General features: G+C 42.6%; 7 protein-coding genes across 7 annotated transcripts, besides 1 other annotated feature; 2 read left to right on the top strand and 5 right to left on the bottom strand.

Annotated features, from left to right (window-relative positions):
- Positions 1-458: 458 nt before the first annotated feature.
- Positions 459-1,562, top strand: BEWA_040450 (proteasome beta 5 subunit, putative; the record flags this gene model as incomplete). The annotated part of the gene is made up of 5 exons (XM_004833402.1): positions 459-630; positions 740-1,015; positions 1,078-1,185; positions 1,220-1,332; positions 1,367-1,562. Exons 1-5 carry the CDS (start codon positions 529-531, stop codon positions 1,560-1,562), a joined length of 795 nt encoding a protein of 264 aa, XP_004833459.1. The 5' UTR covers positions 459-528.
- Positions 1,563-1,641: 79 nt separating this feature from the next.
- BEWA_040440 (signal peptide containing protein) lies at positions 1,642-7,091 on the top strand. The gene is made up of 6 exons (XM_004833401.1): positions 1,642-1,949; positions 5,460-5,562; positions 5,617-5,775; positions 5,809-5,887; positions 5,922-6,061; positions 6,095-7,091. The coding sequence occupies exons 1-6, from the start codon at positions 1,657-1,659 to the stop codon at positions 6,212-6,214; spliced, it is 894 nt and encodes a 297-aa protein (XP_004833458.1). The 5' UTR covers positions 1,642-1,656; the 3' UTR covers positions 6,215-7,091.
- On the bottom strand, positions 6,302-8,905 carry BEWA_040430 (conserved hypothetical protein; the record flags this gene model as incomplete). Its single annotated transcript, XM_004833400.1, has 1 exon — positions 6,302-8,905. The coding sequence occupies exon 1, from the start codon at positions 8,636-8,638 to the stop codon at positions 6,302-6,304; it is 2,337 nt and encodes a 778-aa protein (XP_004833457.1). The 5' UTR covers positions 8,639-8,905.
- A 735-nt stretch (positions 8,906-9,640) lies between these two features.
- Positions 9,641-12,753, bottom strand: BEWA_040420 (uv excision repair protein rad23, putative; the record flags this gene model as incomplete). Its single annotated transcript, XM_004833399.1, has 6 exons — positions 9,641-10,009; positions 11,881-12,015; positions 12,049-12,120; positions 12,154-12,258; positions 12,294-12,440; positions 12,526-12,753. 6 exons carry the CDS (start codon positions 12,751-12,753, stop codon positions 9,743-9,745), a joined length of 954 nt encoding a protein of 317 aa, XP_004833456.1. The 3' UTR covers positions 9,641-9,742.
- Positions 10,317-10,438: a microsatellite.
- Positions 12,754-13,001: 248 nt separating the features above from the next.
- BEWA_040410 (hypothetical protein) lies at positions 13,002-15,140 on the bottom strand (the record flags this gene model as incomplete). The annotated part of the gene is made up of 1 exon (XM_004833398.1): positions 13,002-15,140. The coding sequence occupies one exon, from the start codon at positions 15,138-15,140 to the stop codon at positions 13,002-13,004; it is 2,139 nt and encodes a 712-aa protein (XP_004833455.1).
- Positions 15,141-15,356: 216 nt separating this feature from the next.
- Positions 15,357-16,724, bottom strand: BEWA_040400 (conserved hypothetical protein; the record flags this gene model as incomplete). Its single annotated transcript, XM_004833397.1, has 6 exons — positions 15,357-15,571; positions 15,638-15,756; positions 15,791-16,016; positions 16,061-16,156; positions 16,190-16,494; positions 16,528-16,724. 6 exons carry the CDS (start codon positions 16,722-16,724, stop codon positions 15,357-15,359), a joined length of 1,158 nt encoding a protein of 385 aa, XP_004833454.1.
- A 189-nt stretch (positions 16,725-16,913) lies between these two features.
- Positions 16,914-19,922, bottom strand: BEWA_040390 (hypothetical protein; the record flags this gene model as incomplete). Its single annotated transcript, XM_004833396.1, has 1 exon — positions 16,914-19,922. The coding sequence occupies one exon, from the start codon at positions 19,920-19,922 to the stop codon at positions 16,914-16,916; it is 3,009 nt and encodes a 1,002-aa protein (XP_004833453.1).
- Between the last annotated feature and the right edge of the window lie 116 nt (positions 19,923-20,038).

Raw genomic sequence — 20,038 nt, 5'->3', positions numbered from 1 at the left:
TCACCAACTTCCACCGAGTCCATTTATTCATCTACCAATGAATACACGAACTCCTATACTGCGTATATTCGCCATTACTACCTAGTCTTTGACGTCGGTAGGTCATTCTTCCTTCCGTTGCACTCCAGTAATGACCTTAATCCTACTAAACGGAGGAGCTCCTCCCAGTCGCTCTAGTCCCTCATTCTTCGGGATTCTTTCGCTCTGCCACAAGAGACTCCATATGGATCAAGGAAAATGCTTGACTATACATCCTTCTAGGTACCTCTTCCCATCCACATGTTTTTCCACTCTCTGGTAGCCCAGACTCTTTGGATATGCCAATCCACTTAGAGATTCACAGGTCTCTCTATTCTTTACACTCGTAGAGTTGCCATTCGTTTCTTGTCTTTGACTGCGAGAGGTCACCTTGGGCTGGGCCTGTGGTCTGCGGGCGCACGTTACACACTCGCAGCTTCACACTTCAATTTCGCACAACTCACCTTGTAATTTACATCAGAGTGTGTTGGAATATACCCAAAGAGAGCCATGGAGTTTGAAAATATTGAAGACTACAGCGAGGTTTTGGTGGAGTCCGGAAACGCCACCGAAATCCTCCAAAATGGCTTCAAACTCTATCCAATCAAAGAGGTTTGTGTTTCTAGTCCATTAAATTTTACACTATGTCGATGTTTGTGGTCTCTTTGTACAGCTTGCCGTATTTACACCCACTTTATTGGCTCTACTCACTCATTTACAGGTAAACATGTTCAAGAAGTATGCCTCATGCTTGCACATGGATCCTACAAAGTTCAACAAGGGGACGACTACACTCGCCTTTATCATCAACTCCGGAGTCATCATTGCAGTGGATAGCAGAGCGTCCATGGGTTCAATTATCAGCACACAGAATGTCTCAAAGGTGATTGAGATTAATTCGTATCTCCTGGGTACAATGGCTGGTGGAGCTGCCGATTGTTCCTACTGGGAACGGCACCTCGCCAAACTCTGCAGACTACACGAACTTCGCAATCAGGTACCTTGTCTATAACCTCTTTGTTGTACTCGTGTGCATGACAAACAAACAAAAATGCTCAGAGTCGGATATCTGTGGGAGCAGCATCGCAGTTGTTGGCAAACATTTTCTTTTACTTTAGAGGCTACGGTCTTTCTGCCGGTACGATGATCGCTGGACATGACGCCAAGGTTTGTTATTTGCAAGTATATTCTCTGTTCACAGGGCCCACATTTGTATTATGTAAGCAGTGAGGGTGAACGTCTCAAGGGTCGTTTGTTCAGCGTTGGATCCGGTTCCCTATTTGCATATGGTGTCATTGATCAGCATTACAGGAGGTTTGTCCATTGCCATTTATTCAAATGTTTGCAGCGACATGAGCTTGGAGGAAGCTGTTGAGTTGGCCACTCGTGCGATATACCAGGCTGCTCATAGAGATGGATTCTCTGGCGGTGCTGTAAATCTCTACCACGTTCACAAGGATGGCTGGACCAAGTTGGTCGACCGCCGCGATATCGGGGAATTGCATTACGAGTACCTTGAGAAGGATGGTCGCCATCCAGAGTAAAGTGTGGGCACATGGACTGTCTAGTAGCAACTGTGCTATACCACCTGATTGCTACGTTTGGTGTGTGTATGTGGCTCTCATTTTATATTTATATATGAACGTAAGATGCCATTTCCTCCTCCTTTACTTTATTTGCGGTGGGTTATCTGCCAGAGTGTTTAGGAAGACGGGAGAATGTGAGAGTTTCGTGGCCTTGCGGCCGTTTTTGAGAAAGCCAAAGGTAAGGAATCGCATATCGAGGGAGGAACGAAAAAGGCGCTCTAGATTTTCAAATCAACTTGCAAAAGAACTTCGAATGAAGTATTGGGAGAGAATTGGCAAAAAGGTGAACAATGTGGTCTCGTTTCCGGAAGATCAGTACCATGACCACGATATCGACCCTAAAAGGTAAGTTTTATGCAAGGATAGTTGGTATTAATGCGAAGAATGTTGTAAAGTGGTATCTGTGAGATGGAATAAAGTTGTTTATAGCCTACAGGATATGGAATCTTTGATTTATGGATGAAGGAATGAATTTTGGTTAAGACGAGGGCAAAAGAGATGAATTATGCACGTAAATTCCATGGATAATGTCTATTGGTGCCATAATATGGTCTCTATTTACGCTAAAAGGTAGGAGAGGGAATCTCGTTTTCTGCAGGACAGTCCTGGTCATACCATTGTAATGGTATATACTGTTCATGGGACATGAAGATTGATGACAATGTGCCATTCTGTGGATAGTCTCTCTGACAGTGAGCTAGTTGTGAGGGAGGATGAATGACTAGACAGTAGTGCATTGAGACTGCTCATGGATCTCAGAGTCTTGAAAGACAGCACTCTCTGAATATGGAGGATGAGTGGTATTTTAACGTTAAAGATAGGAAATAAATGTGGAAAAGATAAAGAAGAAATATGTAATTGTACAGGTAATCCTAAAAAACCTGATGGAATAGAAGCCAGAAAGGAGACTGATGATCAGATCCCTGATGCCGTTGGTTTTATTACCCTTACTCATCAACATAAGAAAGGACGGACATTTAGGCTAAGTAGAGAACTAGGCAATGGTGAGAGACTAGATGAGGATGCACCAGTCGTATATGGTGTTACCAAAGTCTCAATATATTACTGGGATGGAGATAAAGACTATGATAAGCCACTTCTCCTTGAAACAATACTTGAGAGTGGTCATAAGAAATACTACTATAAGTACAACGATGATGAAGGAAATCCAGGTACAAAAACAACTTGGCAGCTCAATACAGGTGGTCACAAACTACAGATCCGGCTTGATGACAGGAACTGCGGTATAAACGGTGCAATCCCTCTAAATATACAGGGCCCTCAGACGGCCGATCTTCTCAATGAGTCTAAATCCAGTTGTATAGAGAGTAAAAAGATAACACTTGCCGATCCTCCACCTAATCCTCCTCCTGGAAGTGAGTATGTTATTACAGCATATATGACTACTGGTCTTGATACAAAAATATCTAGAGTTACATATAAGGGTAACCCTACCAACATCCCGACCATTAGTGAGGCAATCGATCTAATAAAATTTTATTCATATCGAGCTAGTGATCAGGTACCACTTATGCTTGAGTTCAAGCTTTCCGGTAGTGGTACATCTGCCTGGTTTTATAGTACAGGTACAAGTGGTACTAGCTGGAGAGAAGCTGGTAATGGAGACAGCTTCTATGAGAAAGATGGTATTCATCAGCCTACTGTACAACTTTCCGAGCAACTTGACAAGGTACTATGCTATTACTATAGTAATGTTACCCTAAATCTTACTAAAGGAGTGCACAACACTGGAGCTAGATATTGTTGCAGTGACCATAAAGGTGTGGAGAAAATCTCTGTAACATCTGGAGAGATAAAAGTAAATAACAATCACATGGCTAAGTACTACAAACATGAGGTTACCAATGGGTATAGTCTGGGTGGTATCTACTACACAGATGGTACTGGTCAGAGAAAGAAGATAACACTTTCAGGAGTATCATTTCCTATAGGTGGTGTAAGAAGCGTTTATACCTTCTACTGTGGTAAAGATAATCCAGTTCTAGTTTACATTGACTCACCTGGAAACCTTGCAGCAAGAGGTTGGTACAAGAAAGATAGTGATGGCACTCCTTGGAAGTGGATTGGTGGTATTCACAATAGCATAAAGGAAGCCGACTTGAAGAGTGGAATCGATTGCAGAAGGTGGAGGAAGCTCAAGAAATATCTAAAGGAAGTTGGCTGTAACCCTTTGGGAGAATGCCCTGAGAGTGATAATAAAGTTACTGATGAAGAACTAAAACAAGAACTAGCCAAAGAAGAGAAAGAAGCAGAAGTAGCACGAAATAAGGTAATAGCTGAAGCTCAAAAAGGCTGTTCTCAATCTACTGGTTCACCTCCTCCTGAAAAGCAAGCTGGATCTACTCTTGACCCAGAATGTTTTTCACAAAATGGAGTTCAACGTGAGGAAGTCCCAGCTGCTGACCTATCTGACCAGGTTCCTGATACAGAGTCTGAGACCAAGACTCTTTTACAAGGTACTCCAGTGGCTCAGATGGCTGAAGATGCTATTTATAGAGATGCACTAGTTGATAAACTTAGATATAATGGAGGACCAGATATAGTAGTAGTATCAGTAGGAGAAAGGAGAGAAACTTCAGGAGGACCACCAGTAGAAGCAGCAGATGGAGGACCAGTAATAGGAGTTGGTGGAATAGAAGTATCAGAGGTAGGAGCAATAGAGGAAGTAGTAGTGGAAATAACTGAGGAGATTTGTATTCCAAAATCTTCAAACCAAGGCTCACTCACAGACTTCTATAGTCCAGAAAGCAATCAAAATCTGTGGCAAAAAACAGATTTTAATATTAATAGTGAAGAGCTGTCTGATATATCAAGCAGTTCTATATCTCATAAAGCAACGGATTTGTATTTCTTTCCACCTCAACCTTCTCCTCCCTCTGGGTATCCTAGAGTTCTTGCTACTTCTCTATCTCCTCAAGCTGCTATTGTCTCTACTGATATTGCTACTGAAGATCCTGCTAGTTTTGCTGGACCTAAGGGTGAAGCTAGTTGTGATGAAGGTTCATCTGAAGGAAAAGGTCCTAAAGCTGAAGAAAACTCTGATCAACCTGTAGCTGATGGTGGGTGCAGAGGAGGCACTCTTGGTGACTGGCTCCTATTCGAAACCCCCGGTGGTAAGGCCCTACGTACTTGTGGCCCTGGTAGTACAATGGCTGGTGTTCTAGGTGTTTCTTCTGGTAATGAAGAAGCTGGTACTAGTTCATCTGCTAGCAATGAACTCGGTAAAGAAGAATCTTCTGGTGAAGATAAAGTTACTGTTGGTAATGCTGATGGACCTAAAGGTGGTAAAGGAGATGCTGATGAAAAGGGTGATAGAGAAGATGCTGAAATAGGCCCTGCTAAAACTGTTCCTCATCCTCCACCACCTCCTGGTGATACTGGACTTAAAGGACCTGAAGATACTGGTGCTCCTAGAGTAGCTACTCATCCTGCTGAAAAAACTACTGCTCAACGTCGTGAATCTTCTGCTGCTTCTGGTCCTGGCTCTCCTCAAAGCTCTTCTGATTGGAAAGTAATTTTTGGAGGCTCTGCTTCTGCCACTGTAGTTTCTGGTTCTCTTACTGGACTTGGTTGGTGGATGTTTAAACGTTCTAAAGGAGATCCTTGGGTACGACAGATATGAGACTCTATGGAGATACTCTAGATACTAGCTTGGATACTGAGTAGTTGGTCTAATGGAGTATAGCAGGGATTCCTATGGATTACTAGAGTTCAGTCTCATAATTTTGCCGCACCAGTATAACAAATCATTCCTTTGCATGGGAATCTTTACCAACATTCTTTGCGCTACATAACAAACTTCCATAACATCCCCTTTAATACACACATGTACAGAGGATTTATTGTCCAAGAGGTAATTCCCCGCATGGTTACGGTGTATCGTTCTCTCGAACCTCTTAAACTATCCGAGGGATCTTCATCAGCGTTTGATAGACACGTAAGTTTTCTAGCACATATTCTTTACGACTTCACTTATAAAAAACATAAATAGGCCTTTATCCGTTTCTTATGTGATATAAAGGCAGTTTTTGCTTTATTTATGGAGAGTTTTGGTGCGTTTCCAAAGTTTGAACTACTGAGTCAAATGGGCCCCTCTGAGCAGATTAACAGATTACAATCGGATATTAACTACATGACCTCGTTAATGAAGGTACAGTTGTTGAATATGTAAATTTTCTTGCAGGTTGAGGAGAGCATGCCCTCTAAGCTTTGCGCAGAATATCTCGATTACCTTCGGAATCTTATCGAGACGAACGACAAGGGTTAGTTTATTTGGGGATTATAGGGTGATTTTAGCATATCTTTGTAACGTTTTTATCTTTTATAAGGAGTGGCACTTGTGCAAGGACGTCTTGCTGAACAGCATCCGTACTCACCTCAAGATTGTGAGAAGACTAAAATGTAGATTTTTTGACCCGGACTGCATGAACCTAGAGGTGAGTTCATTTTGTAAAATATAAAATGTACAGAGGGTTATAAATTTAATGTCGGTGTCTTGGGATAGGAGTGACAAAGACTCTTTTTTGAACGAGATTGACAACGCCTACATTAGAATGTCTAGGGCATTTTTAACTTTTTTTTCCCTCTAGTTGATTTATTGCCCTTGTGCAATTTACATTTATACCAAAATTGGCTGCATAGATTCATGTGGCCATCCTACCATATGGAGGAAAAGTTTATAGTGCGGGAAAGTCGTTGGTGTCGTCAATATTTCCTAATACTTCTTGTACCTTTTTCTCTTGCTTTGGTTTAACGCTAGCTGTTCTTCTGATAAAGGAGTGCTTGGAGGTATATTCTTCCTCGATTGAGCGATTTAAATCCATCTTGGAGACGTCAATGACATCAGCATCAGATTCTATGATATGCTTTATAATATCCACTGCAGTGCTCATTGCAGACTTTGATCCAACCAGAAGGAATGAATCTCCTTCGGCATCTCTACAGACCAGAATTGTATCTAATCCTGAGCGAGCTACAATGTCTCTCATTGTAGAGCCATTCTTTCCGATGATCTTTCCAAGGAATTTGGATTCTACCTTCAAGTGCCCATATTTCTTACCATCTCCGTCCTGGTCCACGGGACCATTGAGACCAATGTCGAATATCTTGTCAAAAGTAACATCAAGATGATCCTGAATGGTCTTGACATTTGGCTTGTCACCAGTAATTTTGATTGCCTGCTTGCCCAGGGTAAGCTTGACGCGGAATGTTGTTTCAAGTTCCTCAAGCTTGGAACGATCCTCAGAAAGCACTGTATGTTCTACTGGAGTCAAGGTTCTGTCTACAGAAACATAGTTATCCAGAATTCCCTTGAGCTTTGCTACAGTTTCCTTTTGCTGGGCAGTATTTCCAAAAATCTCAACACGAGCATCTTCGTCACGCTTCGCAGAGTGAACCACTAGATGGGAACCAACTTCACTCTCTATAAAGCCAAGATATGGGTTAACTATTGAGACCTGGGATGCCTCAATCTTAAATGTATGTGGCTCTGTAGTTCTAGATTCTGCAAGGGCGACAGCTCTGCTGTATCCAAGTCCAAGATTCTTTTTAAAACCAACAACAAAGGCTTTATCACCTTGTTTCAATATGCATGTATTTGGGGATTTGTAACGTTTTCTTTGTACCTCGGAATCTGTGATGAATGCAACGGCTTCTTGTGAAGCATTGAAAATTTCCTTGTGTCCAAATTCACTAACCAGGAGTGATACAGCCTTTACACAGCTATCAACCGAATCAGGGGATTTGTGTGACTTTGGCTGAAATGTTGCCTTACCGGTCATTGTCTTGGAATTTACCTCGAAATGGACAGAGACACCAGTCTCCATTTCAATATTACGTACAAGTGGTCTAAACTTTGAGGAAAGAGCACGAGAAACGAGATAGTCGTAAACAACGGACTTTTCTTCTCCATCACCGCTAGCGTCAGCTACTGCCTCTGGTGCCTGAGCGCTCTTACCCAAAAATTCATTTACAAAGGCAAAAGCGGCCTTGACATTTTCCTTGGTTCCAAGTACATCAAGTTCACCTGCATAGTGGAAGGAAAGTACACCAAACTTTTCCTCAATATTTGGCATTTGCTTATACTTTGAAAATGGTATTGCAAGTTTTGCCTGAGGTCCCATATCGAGACTCTGTAGATACTTTATACATTCCTTTACATCTGCGGGCAGTCCATAGACCGTAAATATGGTTGGTGCCCCCTTTAAAACTTCAGACCTATCAATAAATGTGTCAAACATTCCCCTTATGCGCAAAATATAGTTGAAGGGATGTTGGAACCTTTTAGTATCAATTGTGATGCTTACATCCTCAGATACGAGATCAGACACGTCCAAATTCTCCTTCTTGGCATCCTTTATCGGTTTCAGGATACCATGAATGTAAGTTGGATCCCTCTTGGAGTACTTTGAGAATTTTACAGTGGTAGCGGCTGGACTGGGAGAATGCTCCTTTTGGACATGCGCCTCCGGCTTTGGTTTTATTGATAGTAGGTGTCTGCAAATATTCTTAAGTTTGAGTAGGGATGCTTGTGATGTTTTAACCTTTAAAAATTCCCTGGTGATTCCAATTTGTTCCTGGAGGTATGATATGTACATTTCTGTCTCATGGGAGGCCTTATCCAATTCCTCCTTGGAGAGAGCTGCTCCCTTTGTTTTTGACTTTAACTGCGACAAATTCGCCTTGGTAGCCTTGATCTTGCTGTCTAACTCTGCTACGGAGAGATGTTGATCCGGTTTAGCTACTCCATTTCCCACTGCGCTTATTGCAGCGTCTAATTCTTCAATGATTCCAATCAGTTCCTTTGGGTCAACTTTGACCGTAAGCTCATGGAGCTCCTTCTTTGTGTCGATTCCGAGTTTTTTCAGACGTGACACCACCGAGTTTTCCAAAGAGTTGCACTCTGAGAGAGTCATGGACTTGACGGCGGCGGAGCTGGCGCTCTTGCGCAAAATGCGGCGCTCGGACGCCGTGAGGACCCTCTGGAATCCGTCGTCGTTGGCAGCTCCGGACATTTTTGCTCCTTTGTCTCAAGGTAGTTTGAATCCACCTGGTTTATTTCCCTGGACTTTGTCTGCCAGGTTACTTGTAGTGTCTAAGGATCTCGTTCCCCAAGACGCCACTTTGTCCTTATGTCGTAAACAACTACTGCTCTGTCCGTCGCGTAAGCGTCAGAGAAACGTCGAGAAGGGAGTTACGCAAGTGTGTAGATACAGTAGCAGGTGGCTGTTTAAAAAGGTAAAGTTTCAAAGCTGATTATCGAATTTGCTAGCAAATCGTATGACACAATCCTGACAAAGGGGCCAAGAAATGATTTAAATCGGCGACAACCATGTGTTGGCATTTCACTCATCCCCATTATGACCAACTGCCGCCTGTCTTCTGGCGCGACTGGATGACTGGGCAACCCTAGGGAACTGTGGCAGCTCAGCGATCGTTAAAGAGCATGTATCTATTTTTAGACTAGAGGTGTATATAGAAAAGGCCCGTAGCGGCCCATTAGGATAGCCAGCAACTGTAGGGAGCATCAGGAAGAAAGGGGTACCTAGAATGGTGTGCAGAGGGAAAAAATGGAAGGATGGGCAGGGAATTTTCCTAGGCTCCCCAGACTTTATCTTGGCCATCGAACGAATCAGCTGCAGTGCGTCTCTGTGGACGGTCACAGGGGATCCAGACGGACTTGGATTTCGTCGGCAGACGAGCAAGTTCTCCGGCAGCAACGTGTGTGTGTACCCGTTTATTGGCATGAAAAGGGCTTGATGCATAGCACCCATGGATGACAGAGAATAGGCAGCTACAGGGTCTTGTAATGGAGGCCAAGTGAGTGTCTGCTACAGCCGGAATAAAAATGGAGGTAATGGGTCATTCTCATATACCCATGAATCTTCCTAGACCGTTGCTGTGAGGACAAACATTTACCACGGACTCAGTTGCATAGACAACACAAATTGATAGTGTTACATCTCTAGTTGAAAAATCCGAGTATCTTGAATATACACGAGTAACTCTCGGTCCTGAAATTCCCATATAATTGCAAGTGCATGATCAATTCCTTGTCAAATTGTGGAGTCTCGTTTCTGCAAGTTGGCTCAATTCAGATTTTCCCGAGGCCAAGCAGACTAATTCTCAAAATGCTCCAGTAAATAGTTTGCCGCAAGTTGTTCGTTCTTATCACAGGCAAGAAAGGCCTCAATAACTGCGGGTCTTGGGAAGCCAAGGGCTTCCAGTCTTTGTACACTTTCCATCTCTGATTCGGTGAGCGATATTATGTTCGGGTTATTCTCGTCATTTACTGAGTCTGGACGCTCCAGGGGCATTCCAAAAGGTTCCACCTCAGCTCCGGAAGATATTAAGTCCATGAATTCATCTTGATGTTCAATTATGCTCTGTAAATTTTTTAGTGTATATTTATGGATGAGTTTATGAATGGAATGAGAGTGTAGAGTGGCTACGGAGAGGTATTGATCTGTAAATGATGGAGGCTTGCAAGAGATAGTAATGGTAGTACTCCTTTAAGACATCCTACTCCACATTTCCAAGTACTCAAGCTAGTATCTAGAGTGTCTCGATAGACTCTTATATTTGTCTAACCCAAGGATCTCCTTTATAGCGATTATAAAGTTTCCATCCTCCAAAAAATGTTGCGCCAGCCCCGGCAAGAGTGCCAGAGGTAGAGCCTAATCCGGTGAGAATAGCAGTAATAGTAATACCACCAGAAACAGGATCAGCAAGAGCAGCAGGAGAAGTAGATACAGTAGTTTCAGTAGAAGAGCCGGTAGGTTGAGCAGAACCAGTAGTTTCAGCAGCAGGAGTAGATTTTTGTTGAGGAGTAGGAGGAGCAGCAGCTCCTTGAGGTTGTTCAGCTCCAGCTTGAGATACAGTAGCACCCTCTCCGGCCTGATCAGCATCTTCTTTAGTCTTACCATCAACAGTAGAGTGTTGTTCTCCATCACCATTTTTACCAGCAGAGCCTTCAGAAGCTTTACCAGCTTGTTTAGCAGTTTCTTCAGGACAGTCTTGCAAGCCACAATCTCTAAGATAATTTATGAGTTCATTCCATTCTCTACAGCCAAGATTTCCAGAGTTCTCAGGTGTTATGCCTTTGAGACCTACTTTTTCCCATGGTTCATCTTTATTATTACTAACGTTTTGCCTTGTATACCAACCTGTAGCATTGGAATGTCCAGTAGCTTCAACGTAAATAAGTACAGGGTTTCCTCCGCAATAAAATGCAGAGACACTTTCTACACCAGGAATGGGAAATGTTTGTCCATTCAGTTTTATACGTCTTCTATTCTTGGAATTATTAGTATTAGCAGTATCTTTGAGATAGTATTTAATCTTTGCAACTTGATAATTACCAGAAATATAGTGTTCGTAATAATTGGCTTTTTTACGATGTTTACAAAAAACATTCTTTTGCTTAACAGTGATCTTCCGCTGATCAATACTATCCTTAATACCATGACAACGGCAACAATATGGATCTCCACCAGCTCTAGCAGAAGATGTATTATGTGATAGATTCATGGTTACTGCGTTGTGATGTTCGCAGACTAGGTCATCCAGTGTTCTTTCAATATCGCCATTGATGAGTGGAGGTTTAGAACCGTTATTAAGTGGACCAGTCCAATCTTTTCCACTATTACTCTTTCCATAGTATGTCTTGGCTCCACCTCTCTCTATCACTTCAACCAATAGGGCCTTACTAGGTGTATGACCACCACCATTCTCATGCTTCCAGTAATAGGCGGAAACCGAGGTTACCCTAGGAACATCTTTAAGTCCAATAACATCGATTTTGCCACCATTATCCTGGATTTCCTTTAATATAAACTCTCCTTTAGTCTGTAGAGTATGCTCATACTTGAGGAAGTCAGATCCAGACGGCTCTTCAGATCTTTTTACAGTAATATTAACATTACCACCTCCGGCAGAAGTACTTGCTTGATATGTAGTAGTATCTATAGGTGGCTTGTTTTTAAGCTCAATGATTACTTCTTCCATAATTAGTAGAGTTCTTAGAGCATATTCTTAGGCAAGTCACCTCCTCCATGTTTATCTACAGTCCCAGTCTAATGTACCGCTCCAGTACCATCCTTATTCAGCATCAGTAGCTGGCCATTCATCCTCCCTCACAAGTAGCTCACCGGATAGCCGTATGCAACATTCCATCACCATTTCTCTGTGCCACTCGAAAAGTACCTCATTCTTCGGGACATCCTCCTTACGGTCGGATACTGCACATTAAACGTACCTGGAGAAGTTCTGGGTTATTTCGTCCAATATTGTCCAAGAGCTGTTGAAGCATTTGAGGATCAGACTGGACGACTTGTCTAAGCTGTTCAAACATTGGATGGGACTGTAGCATCTGAATAACGTCCTCATTTGTCTATAGACTTTACATTTTCCATCACAAACATACACGTGGCATATCTCCCGAGTGTTCCATCGAGGGCAAATCCATTCCCATTGCCTCAGGCTCTGGTATATGTCCCTAAAAACGATGAGAATCTCCAACTAGACAAACCGTTGACAAGAACTCTACAGCCCTCTCTGGGTTGTTAAATGCAGCTGCCATTGCACGCTCTACCATTGCACGCTCAAAGCCCATTTCGCAGATCCGATTCACGTTCTAAATGAATAGACAGTGCAGAGAAGAAAACTCACATCTTGAAGTTCCTGGCCAATGAGGAGCTTGGACGACGGATTATCGTACACGGGCTCTGACTTTTCTGGAGCTTCTTGTTGTACGGGTGTGCTCTCTGGCGTCTTTTCCTCGACCTTTGCCACCGGCTGAGGAGCCGAGGACTCAACCTGAAAATATGCGTTGGAAAAGTCCACTTTCAGGGCATGAATACGTCACATTGTGACCGTATTTTTGACTTGAAAGACAACAAACCACTTTGGAGGCGATCACAATGACTTTATCACCGTCTTTGATGTCCGGATAGTCCTTAATTTGCATTTCTCTCTTGAGTATCTTGCCAGAATGGATGAGCTTCTGTGTTTTCGCTGGCATATTAGGCAGGAGCTGCTCGATCTGCTCCATTACAGCCTCGACTGTAGAGGTTTCCTGTACTTGCACCTCCACCTGCACATTCTTTAGAGTTTTCACAGTCAGCTTCATCTTCTACGTAAACATAAATTTATTCTTTTAAATGGGCTATTAAAGTGTAAAGTGTGAGCCTCCTAGACCGAGTTTTGGTCACCACATTCTCGCTTCGCCTCTCCTTCCTAAAGAGTTTGTTTGTGAATGTATGGATGATGTATATAGTCACGTGGAGAGTAGACAAGGGTGCCACCGTAGCTGGACGGAAGATTGGCGAAGTGAAAATGGACGAGCCGAGCGAGTCCCTGGAGCGTTCCAAAAGGTTTTTAGGGTTTCTGGAGCATTTTAAAGGTCTGTACATGTGTTTTGATCCATAAGAATGCCCATGTGTGAGCAATAGAGGCTCCATGTCGAGATGGAACATCCATGGAGAATAAAGATGAAAAGGTTCCCTGCACTAATTGGAGCTCAAAATGTCGATTAAGGCTCCCTTGAGTTGTCTTTATGAAAGGTGTAGTGTGTGAGGAGTAGCTACAAGGATCTCCTTTATAGTGATTATAAAGTTTCCATCCTACAAAAAATGTTGCAGCGGATCCGGCAAGGGTACCAGAGGTAGAGCCAAACGCTGTCCACAGACTAGTAGCAGCAACGGTAGATTCAACAACAAGAGCTTGAGCTTCACCTTCAGGAGTAGGAGTAGAGAGAGTAGTTTCAGCAGCACCATCTCCAGAAGTAGGAGTTGGAGTAAGAGCACCTTGAGGACTATCAGCTTGGTTAGATAAGTCATCATGTTGAGGAGGATTAACGGGAGGTCCTCCAGAAGGTCCAGCTTCACCGGCTCCAGCAGTACCTCCGTCACTATCTTTAACACCGAGTCCTTGATCAGGTTCACTAGGGGCTACTCCATCACCTTTATCAATAGGAACAGCAGTAGTAAGTTTAGCAACTTGACCTTTAGCACTTTCACTAATCACAGTAGTAACATGCTCTCCAGAAGCTTGTTGAGGAATACCAGGGCCAGCTTCAGTTTCATTATCATCAACTTCAGGAGTAACAATAAGATGTTTTAGTCTTTCACGATCAATAGCATCTTCAGCCATTTGAGCCACAGTATTACCTTGTAGGAGAATCTTGGTCTCAGACTCTGTATCAGGAACTTGGTCAGATAAGTCAGTAGGAGGCTGAGGAACAGGCATATGTTTAAGAACCCCCTCAGTCAGGTAAAGAGCTAAAGCTGATGCATCTAGTCCAAGTTCAGTAGCCAATTCAAGGGTCTCCTTTAGTTCCTTGAGGTCCATCAGCTCCCTAGTGAGTTCTTCAGATGCATCCATAGCACCGGCTAGCCCATAACCAAGAGCTTCACCAAAAATTCCTCCAAGTGCTTTCAATAGTTTTTCAAAAGTGTCTACTCTAGTTCCATCCGCAGGAGCTTGTTCTTCACCCCTCTTTTCGAGTTCTATAGTACGCTCTACTTGAACCTTTTCAGATTCTTCAGTTTCAGAACCTGATTCTCTTTCTGATTGCTCTAGTTTTTTAGCGGTCTCCAGAATAGTTTTAAGAATATCAGTACTATCAGCTTCCCTTTGATTCTGTTTTCCTAGTTTATCCTCAACTTCTTTCCATTTACCACCACTCTTACAAGAGTTATTAGACCATATTCTGGCAGCTCCATTCTCACTCTCAATGTAGACCAGGAAGGGCTTACTGGTATCACACTGAGAAAAACAAACGATTACTTCCTTAACATCCAATATTGGAAAAAATCCTTTGGGAACGTCACCTTCGGAAGGTCCTCCTATGAATTCAGTTACGGTAAAAGTCTTATTATCTTTATAGGTGTGCCTCTTCACTATGTATCCACTTAGACCGTCTAGAGGGTAATCAGTAACTTTAACCTCCTTAGGACATTTGTTCTTACATCCCTCATTTTCACAGTACTTGTTGGGATAAGATACTTCGGTCTTATTCTCGGTAACATTTATAATAACTGGATGGAAGAGCTTACAGGTGAGCTCCAGAAGTTTTTCCTCAAGTTTATCTGGAGGAAGTGCCAGTATACCATCATCACTAAATTGAAAATCATCACTATCAAGTTCTATTGGCGTCCATGTACTGTTATTGTGTTCTCCATCATTTTTATAATAAAGTGATGTACCCCCAACAGCTACTTCCAGGAGTATGGGTTTCTTATGCCCCCTATCTTGGTCCCAGTAATATACAGAAAGAATATGAGTATCTTTGTCGAGTGAAAATGTGTCATTATAGTCACGTTCATCTTCATTCAGTCTCCATGTAAGACTAGTGTTTCCATACTTAACCAACTTTTCATCCGCACCGTCTGTATGTGTGTACTTATATTTGGCATACCCTTCAACACCTCCAATTCCATTTGTGGTAACAGTAATCTTCGTATCACTACATGCACATTCGTGGCCATTTTTCTTTATGTCTATAGTAGCAGACATTCATTATTGACGTTATCTTATACCTCTTTTAAAACTCTGAGATCCATGAGTAGTCTCAATGCGACCAAAGGGAGCAGACCGGTACCTTAGTTACTCCTCATCCATACATTCATCCTCCCTCACAACTAGCTCACTGTCAGAGAGACTATCCACAGAACAAGATGAACAACTATCAACACACTAGCCACAATACTCCGATTCACCCATTTATATAATTCATATAAAAAACCCTGTTAGTGCTCCACAGACGTGTACGAGTAATACATTCCATGCATGAAAACAAACCAGATATGCAAGTTTTGCAGCTTCTAGTTGATCCCTGAGTTGAATGTAAAAGGCGTTCTTGGACTTTCCAAAAGTCTTGGAATCCTCATCAATCTTCTCAGAGAGCATTGCGATTTTCTTCTCCAAAAGCTCCAACTTTTCAGCATCTGCAAATTTCGATTACAATTTGCATTATGCAATGGACATTTAGGGTCTCTATAAAATAAACAAACCTGTAAGTCGGCTGTAAGCCACTTCGGCTCTCTTTGATGGAGTGTCTAATTCGATTTCTGGGTCTTCAAATCTGTTCATGTCTTCTGGAAGTAACTCAAATGAGTCCTTTAGAAGCTCCCTGTTTATCATATATTGCCACTAGTTCAACAAACCTGAAAAATAGGTTCCCGTCCATTATTTTATGCCTTAAACTCTTGGATTCCTCAACCTTGTGTCCCAACTCACTAGCAAGTTTTGGAACACTGATATCCTCTGTAAGTTTTCCGCTGCGTACTGTTCCATCCTCTTGATAGTTCATTCCAGTCTGTAGCTTGTTTAGCCAATAAATGTTTGCAATCTTTCTCTTGGAGAGTCTCCCGAGTTCCAAGGATTGAGTTACTATGGAATGTTTTATTTAAAAATGGAAGCGGTTAAATGAATACCTCGTTTTTCGATTCTCATTGTATCCCTAATGATGGCTCTTCGCTTCTTTTCCTCGTGAATTGACCTTCTAATCTCTTGTCTCTTGTTGTAATTTTCTGGAAATCTCGATTAGTGATCAAAGAGCCTACCAGTTCTGGTCTTTAGGAGGATGTTGTACTGCTTGAGTCTCTCCTCTTCCGTCACTTGGCTCAATTTTTGGAAGTACTGGGCCCGGTAAATCTTCCTCAAATCCCTCATTTGACGCTCCCACATGAATAATTCAGCTTGGTAAGGCGTTAGTCCTTCTCTAATCTTTGCGTGCAGTTGCTGTTCCTTTGCCTCTGGTCCAAGAAGGAACTCTAGACGTCTAGTGAGCACCTCTGGCGATACTTTTGGGACATAATCGAGTGACTGCAGAAGCGTAGGAACAATCGGCTTTGGTATTGGCACATTTCTGCGACGTATTGGTGAATTTGTCTACACATACCTGGGAGCCGGGAGCTGTGAGAACATTCGCGCCTTTTCCCGCAGTCTTACGAATCTACGAACTGGATTCTCGAACGGACCAGTTTTGCGATGAGGTTTTTCGCGCATTTCTGCCCTTTTAAAGAAGCCCGGAGGCTTCAAGAACCTGGAAGCGTAAATCAGACGCTTGTTTGCAAGCAATGGGACTGAAATGAACATTTCTTTGTCTTTATATCGATATTTTACATCATTTGTTCGTGAATTTCAGCCTAGTGTCCCCGTCCACAAAGAGCGGATCGTCCCTCATCCGTTACAAGTGCCTGCGTCTAGTCAGACAAACAAACGCAAATGGTAGACTATGAAAATAATAAAATGTGTACACATAAACGTATAGTGCAGAAATTAACATCACCTCCGCCCTCTTCCTCGGGGCTTTTTATTCTTTAGGAACTGAGCAGCGAATGGATTCGCGGCAATATTCTGCTCAGTTTGAGGATTCATAGACTGTCCAAAGCCTGGAATTGAAATTTGGGGACTCTGCAAAGAACCGAAATTGTTCCCTTGCACTGCAAAGTTGCCCTGTCCAGAAGATCCGAACATGTTGCCAGAGTTTTGCACATTGTTCTGATTAAAACCAAAAACGTTGGATGTTCCCTGTGATTGTTGACCAGTTTGGTTAAAGAGATTCCCAGAACCAAAAGCTGGCGTGGTTGCTCCAAATGTGTTGGAACCAAAGCTACCAAATCCGGATGTGTTTCCAAAAATATTACTTGGAGTCCCAGAGGTATTACCAAAAATGTTGCTACTTTGGGTCTGCTGCGATGTACCTGTGTTTGATTGTCCAAAGACAAAGTTGGCTCCAGTTGTACCCTTGCCAAAGATGTCTGAAGTCGGTTCCTTGGGAGCAAATAGTGGATTTCCCTGAGGCATTGATGTGTTTATGTTGCCAGAGATAGAGAATAGGCCCGGACCTTTTCCGAATAAACTACCAGATGTGCCTTCAGTAGCTCCTCCAAACAGGCTTGTAGATTTACTCGCGTCCGCAGACGTGGTTGTACTTGCAAAAAGGTTTGAAGATTTTCCGGTATCTACCGATGCAGCTGCGCTTCCGAATAGGCTCGTAGTTTTTGTAGCATCTGTTGATGTGCTTGTGGTACCAAATAGGTTAGTGGATTTACTAGTATCAGTCGATCCACCAAACAAACTTGTACTCTTTGTGGTATCCGTAGACCCGCCAAATAAGTTTGTGCTTTTGCTAGCATCCGTGCTTGTCGTAGCACTAGCCCCTCCAAAAAGGCTAGTTGAACTTGTAGATGTAGCAGTAGTGCTCCCAAAGAGGTTGCTAGATTTACTGGCATCGGTAGTACTCCCAAACAAGTTAGACTTGCTGGTGGCTCCAAAAATATTCTTTACATTTGCTGCATTTGAAAATATGCCAGAGCTTGCAGAGCCGGACGAGGCTGTTTTACCCTTTTTAGGTCCGAAAATATCCTTGACCGATGATTCACTTTCACCAAATATATTCTTCATTGGTGATTCATTAGCCTTGAATAAATTCTTGACTGCCGTGTCGGAGGTTGTACCAAAAATGTTTCGTTTCTCTGTTGTAACATTTTCCTTTTCAGTTGAGTCTTCTGTCTGAGGCTTTTCTTGTATGTTCTCCTTTTCTTCATCATCCACTGGAGCTGTGACGTTTGAATCTGTTGTCTTTTCGGGTTCAGTCTTTGCATCTTCATGTGGTTCTGGTATGGCACCCTCTTCCTCACTAGATGATGATGCCTCGTCATCTTGCAACTTTGGAGTCTCTTGGTCTGCATTTTCACTGGCTGATTGAACCTCGGTTGCATCTGGTACCGAATCTGTTGGAACATTATCCTTTGTTTCATCTTCACTATGTTGAGCAGCTTCTGGGTCCTTTTCAGAGTGCAATTCTTGAGACTCTTCGTCCTCTTTCGGCGTTTCTTCTTCTTTGGGTGAAGAATTCGCGACTACCGTAACGGTGTCGTCTTCATCCGAAGAGTCAACATTTGTAACATCCAAGATCTTGGGGGAATCCCTTGTCTCCTGAGTCCAAAATATGTTGGTACTTTTTACCTCATCGTCTGTTGTAGTGGAAAAAACATTGCTTGAATCCGTAGATGATGTGCCAAAGAGATTTGTGGGTTTTTCAGAATCTGTAAGTTTTCCAAACAGGTTGCTAGATGTTCCTTCAGTCGTCCCTCCAAAGATGTTGGTCGAAACTCCACCTTTGTCTTTGGTACTAGCAAAAATGTTTGTAGATGAAACCTCACTATGTGCACCAAATAGACTTGTAGATTTTTCAGTGTCTACCGATTCAGTAGCTCCCCCAAACAAATTTGTGGATTTACCTGCATCCGTAGAAGTAGTCGTCGCACCAAATAAGTTGCTGGATTTATCCACATCTGTAGTTTTGCCAAACAGGTTTGTGGATTTATTCCAATCATCAGATTTAAACAAGCTGGAAGACTTGTCAGAGTCAAAAGAAGATCCAAAAATATTGCTACTTTTGTCTGTGTCTGCGGAACTTCCAAAAATGTTCGACTTTCCGGTGTCTATAGAGCCTCCAAAAATATTAGAAGATGATTCAGTAGATATTCCACTGAATATATTATCGCTCTTGATATCTGTCGAACCTCCAAAGATGTTACTAGTATCACCAAAGAGATTCCCAGATGGCTTGTTAGCATCAGTGGATCCTCTAAATAAATTAATAGGTTCAGAAACGATTGGTGTTGGTGGCTCCTGCACCGATGGTGTGGAAAAAACAGCTGTAACATGCGATAAGGATGTAGCATCTACTGCCTGTACATTCACTCCAATTTCAACAGGAGGCTCTGGTGCAGGTGCTGAAGAACATTTGTAAGCTGTCAATGTTGCAACGTCCAGAGAGGCCATTTTCCTGTTATATTCACGTTCCAACTTCTCCTGTCGGTCGTCGTCAACAACTGCTGGCACATTTTCAACTTCTTCTGAGGGTGGAAGATCAATTAACCTTCTCTTTAGATCCAAAAGTTCATCTTCACTCCTCAAAAAAAAGTAGAGATCCAAACCTGCCTTTCTTTTGATAGATTCTACACCGCTGCTAATAGACTTGCGCAGTGCCAAAAAATAGTTCTCCCGCGCACTCTTGCCATGTTTGTGTTTCTTTGCAGAGCTTTCATACGTAGTATTTGCATTGTTTGCAGAATGAGGTCCAGGAGAAGCACAAACAGTCTCTAACGAATCGTAAAATGTCTCGTTACCAACGGCTTCTTTGCCCACAGTCTGAGCAGTACCTGGTCTTGAGCTCACATTCTGTGTAACATCCGGCTCAAAACTTCTTGCTCTTTTGCATTTTTCGCAGCTGGGCTTGCAAATTAATTTCTGTAGGTGAAAATTTGGAAAAATTGGCAACATACCAGAAATTCGTTCAGTCGTTCCCCGAAAGCTCCGCCTATAAGAGTCATCTTTTTTACCAGCAATATCTACGTCATTTTAACCTTGATAAATATCCTTTTGGCATAGATAACGAC

The sequence above is a fragment of the Theileria equi genome (genome assembly GCF_000342415.1).
Source record: "Theileria equi strain WA chromosome 2 map unlocalized gcontig_1105316255037, whole genome shotgun sequence".
Classification (NCBI taxonomy): domain Eukaryota; phylum Apicomplexa; class Aconoidasida; order Piroplasmida; family Theileriidae; genus Theileria; species Theileria equi.
This window is presented reverse-complemented; position numbering and strand designations above follow the sequence as displayed.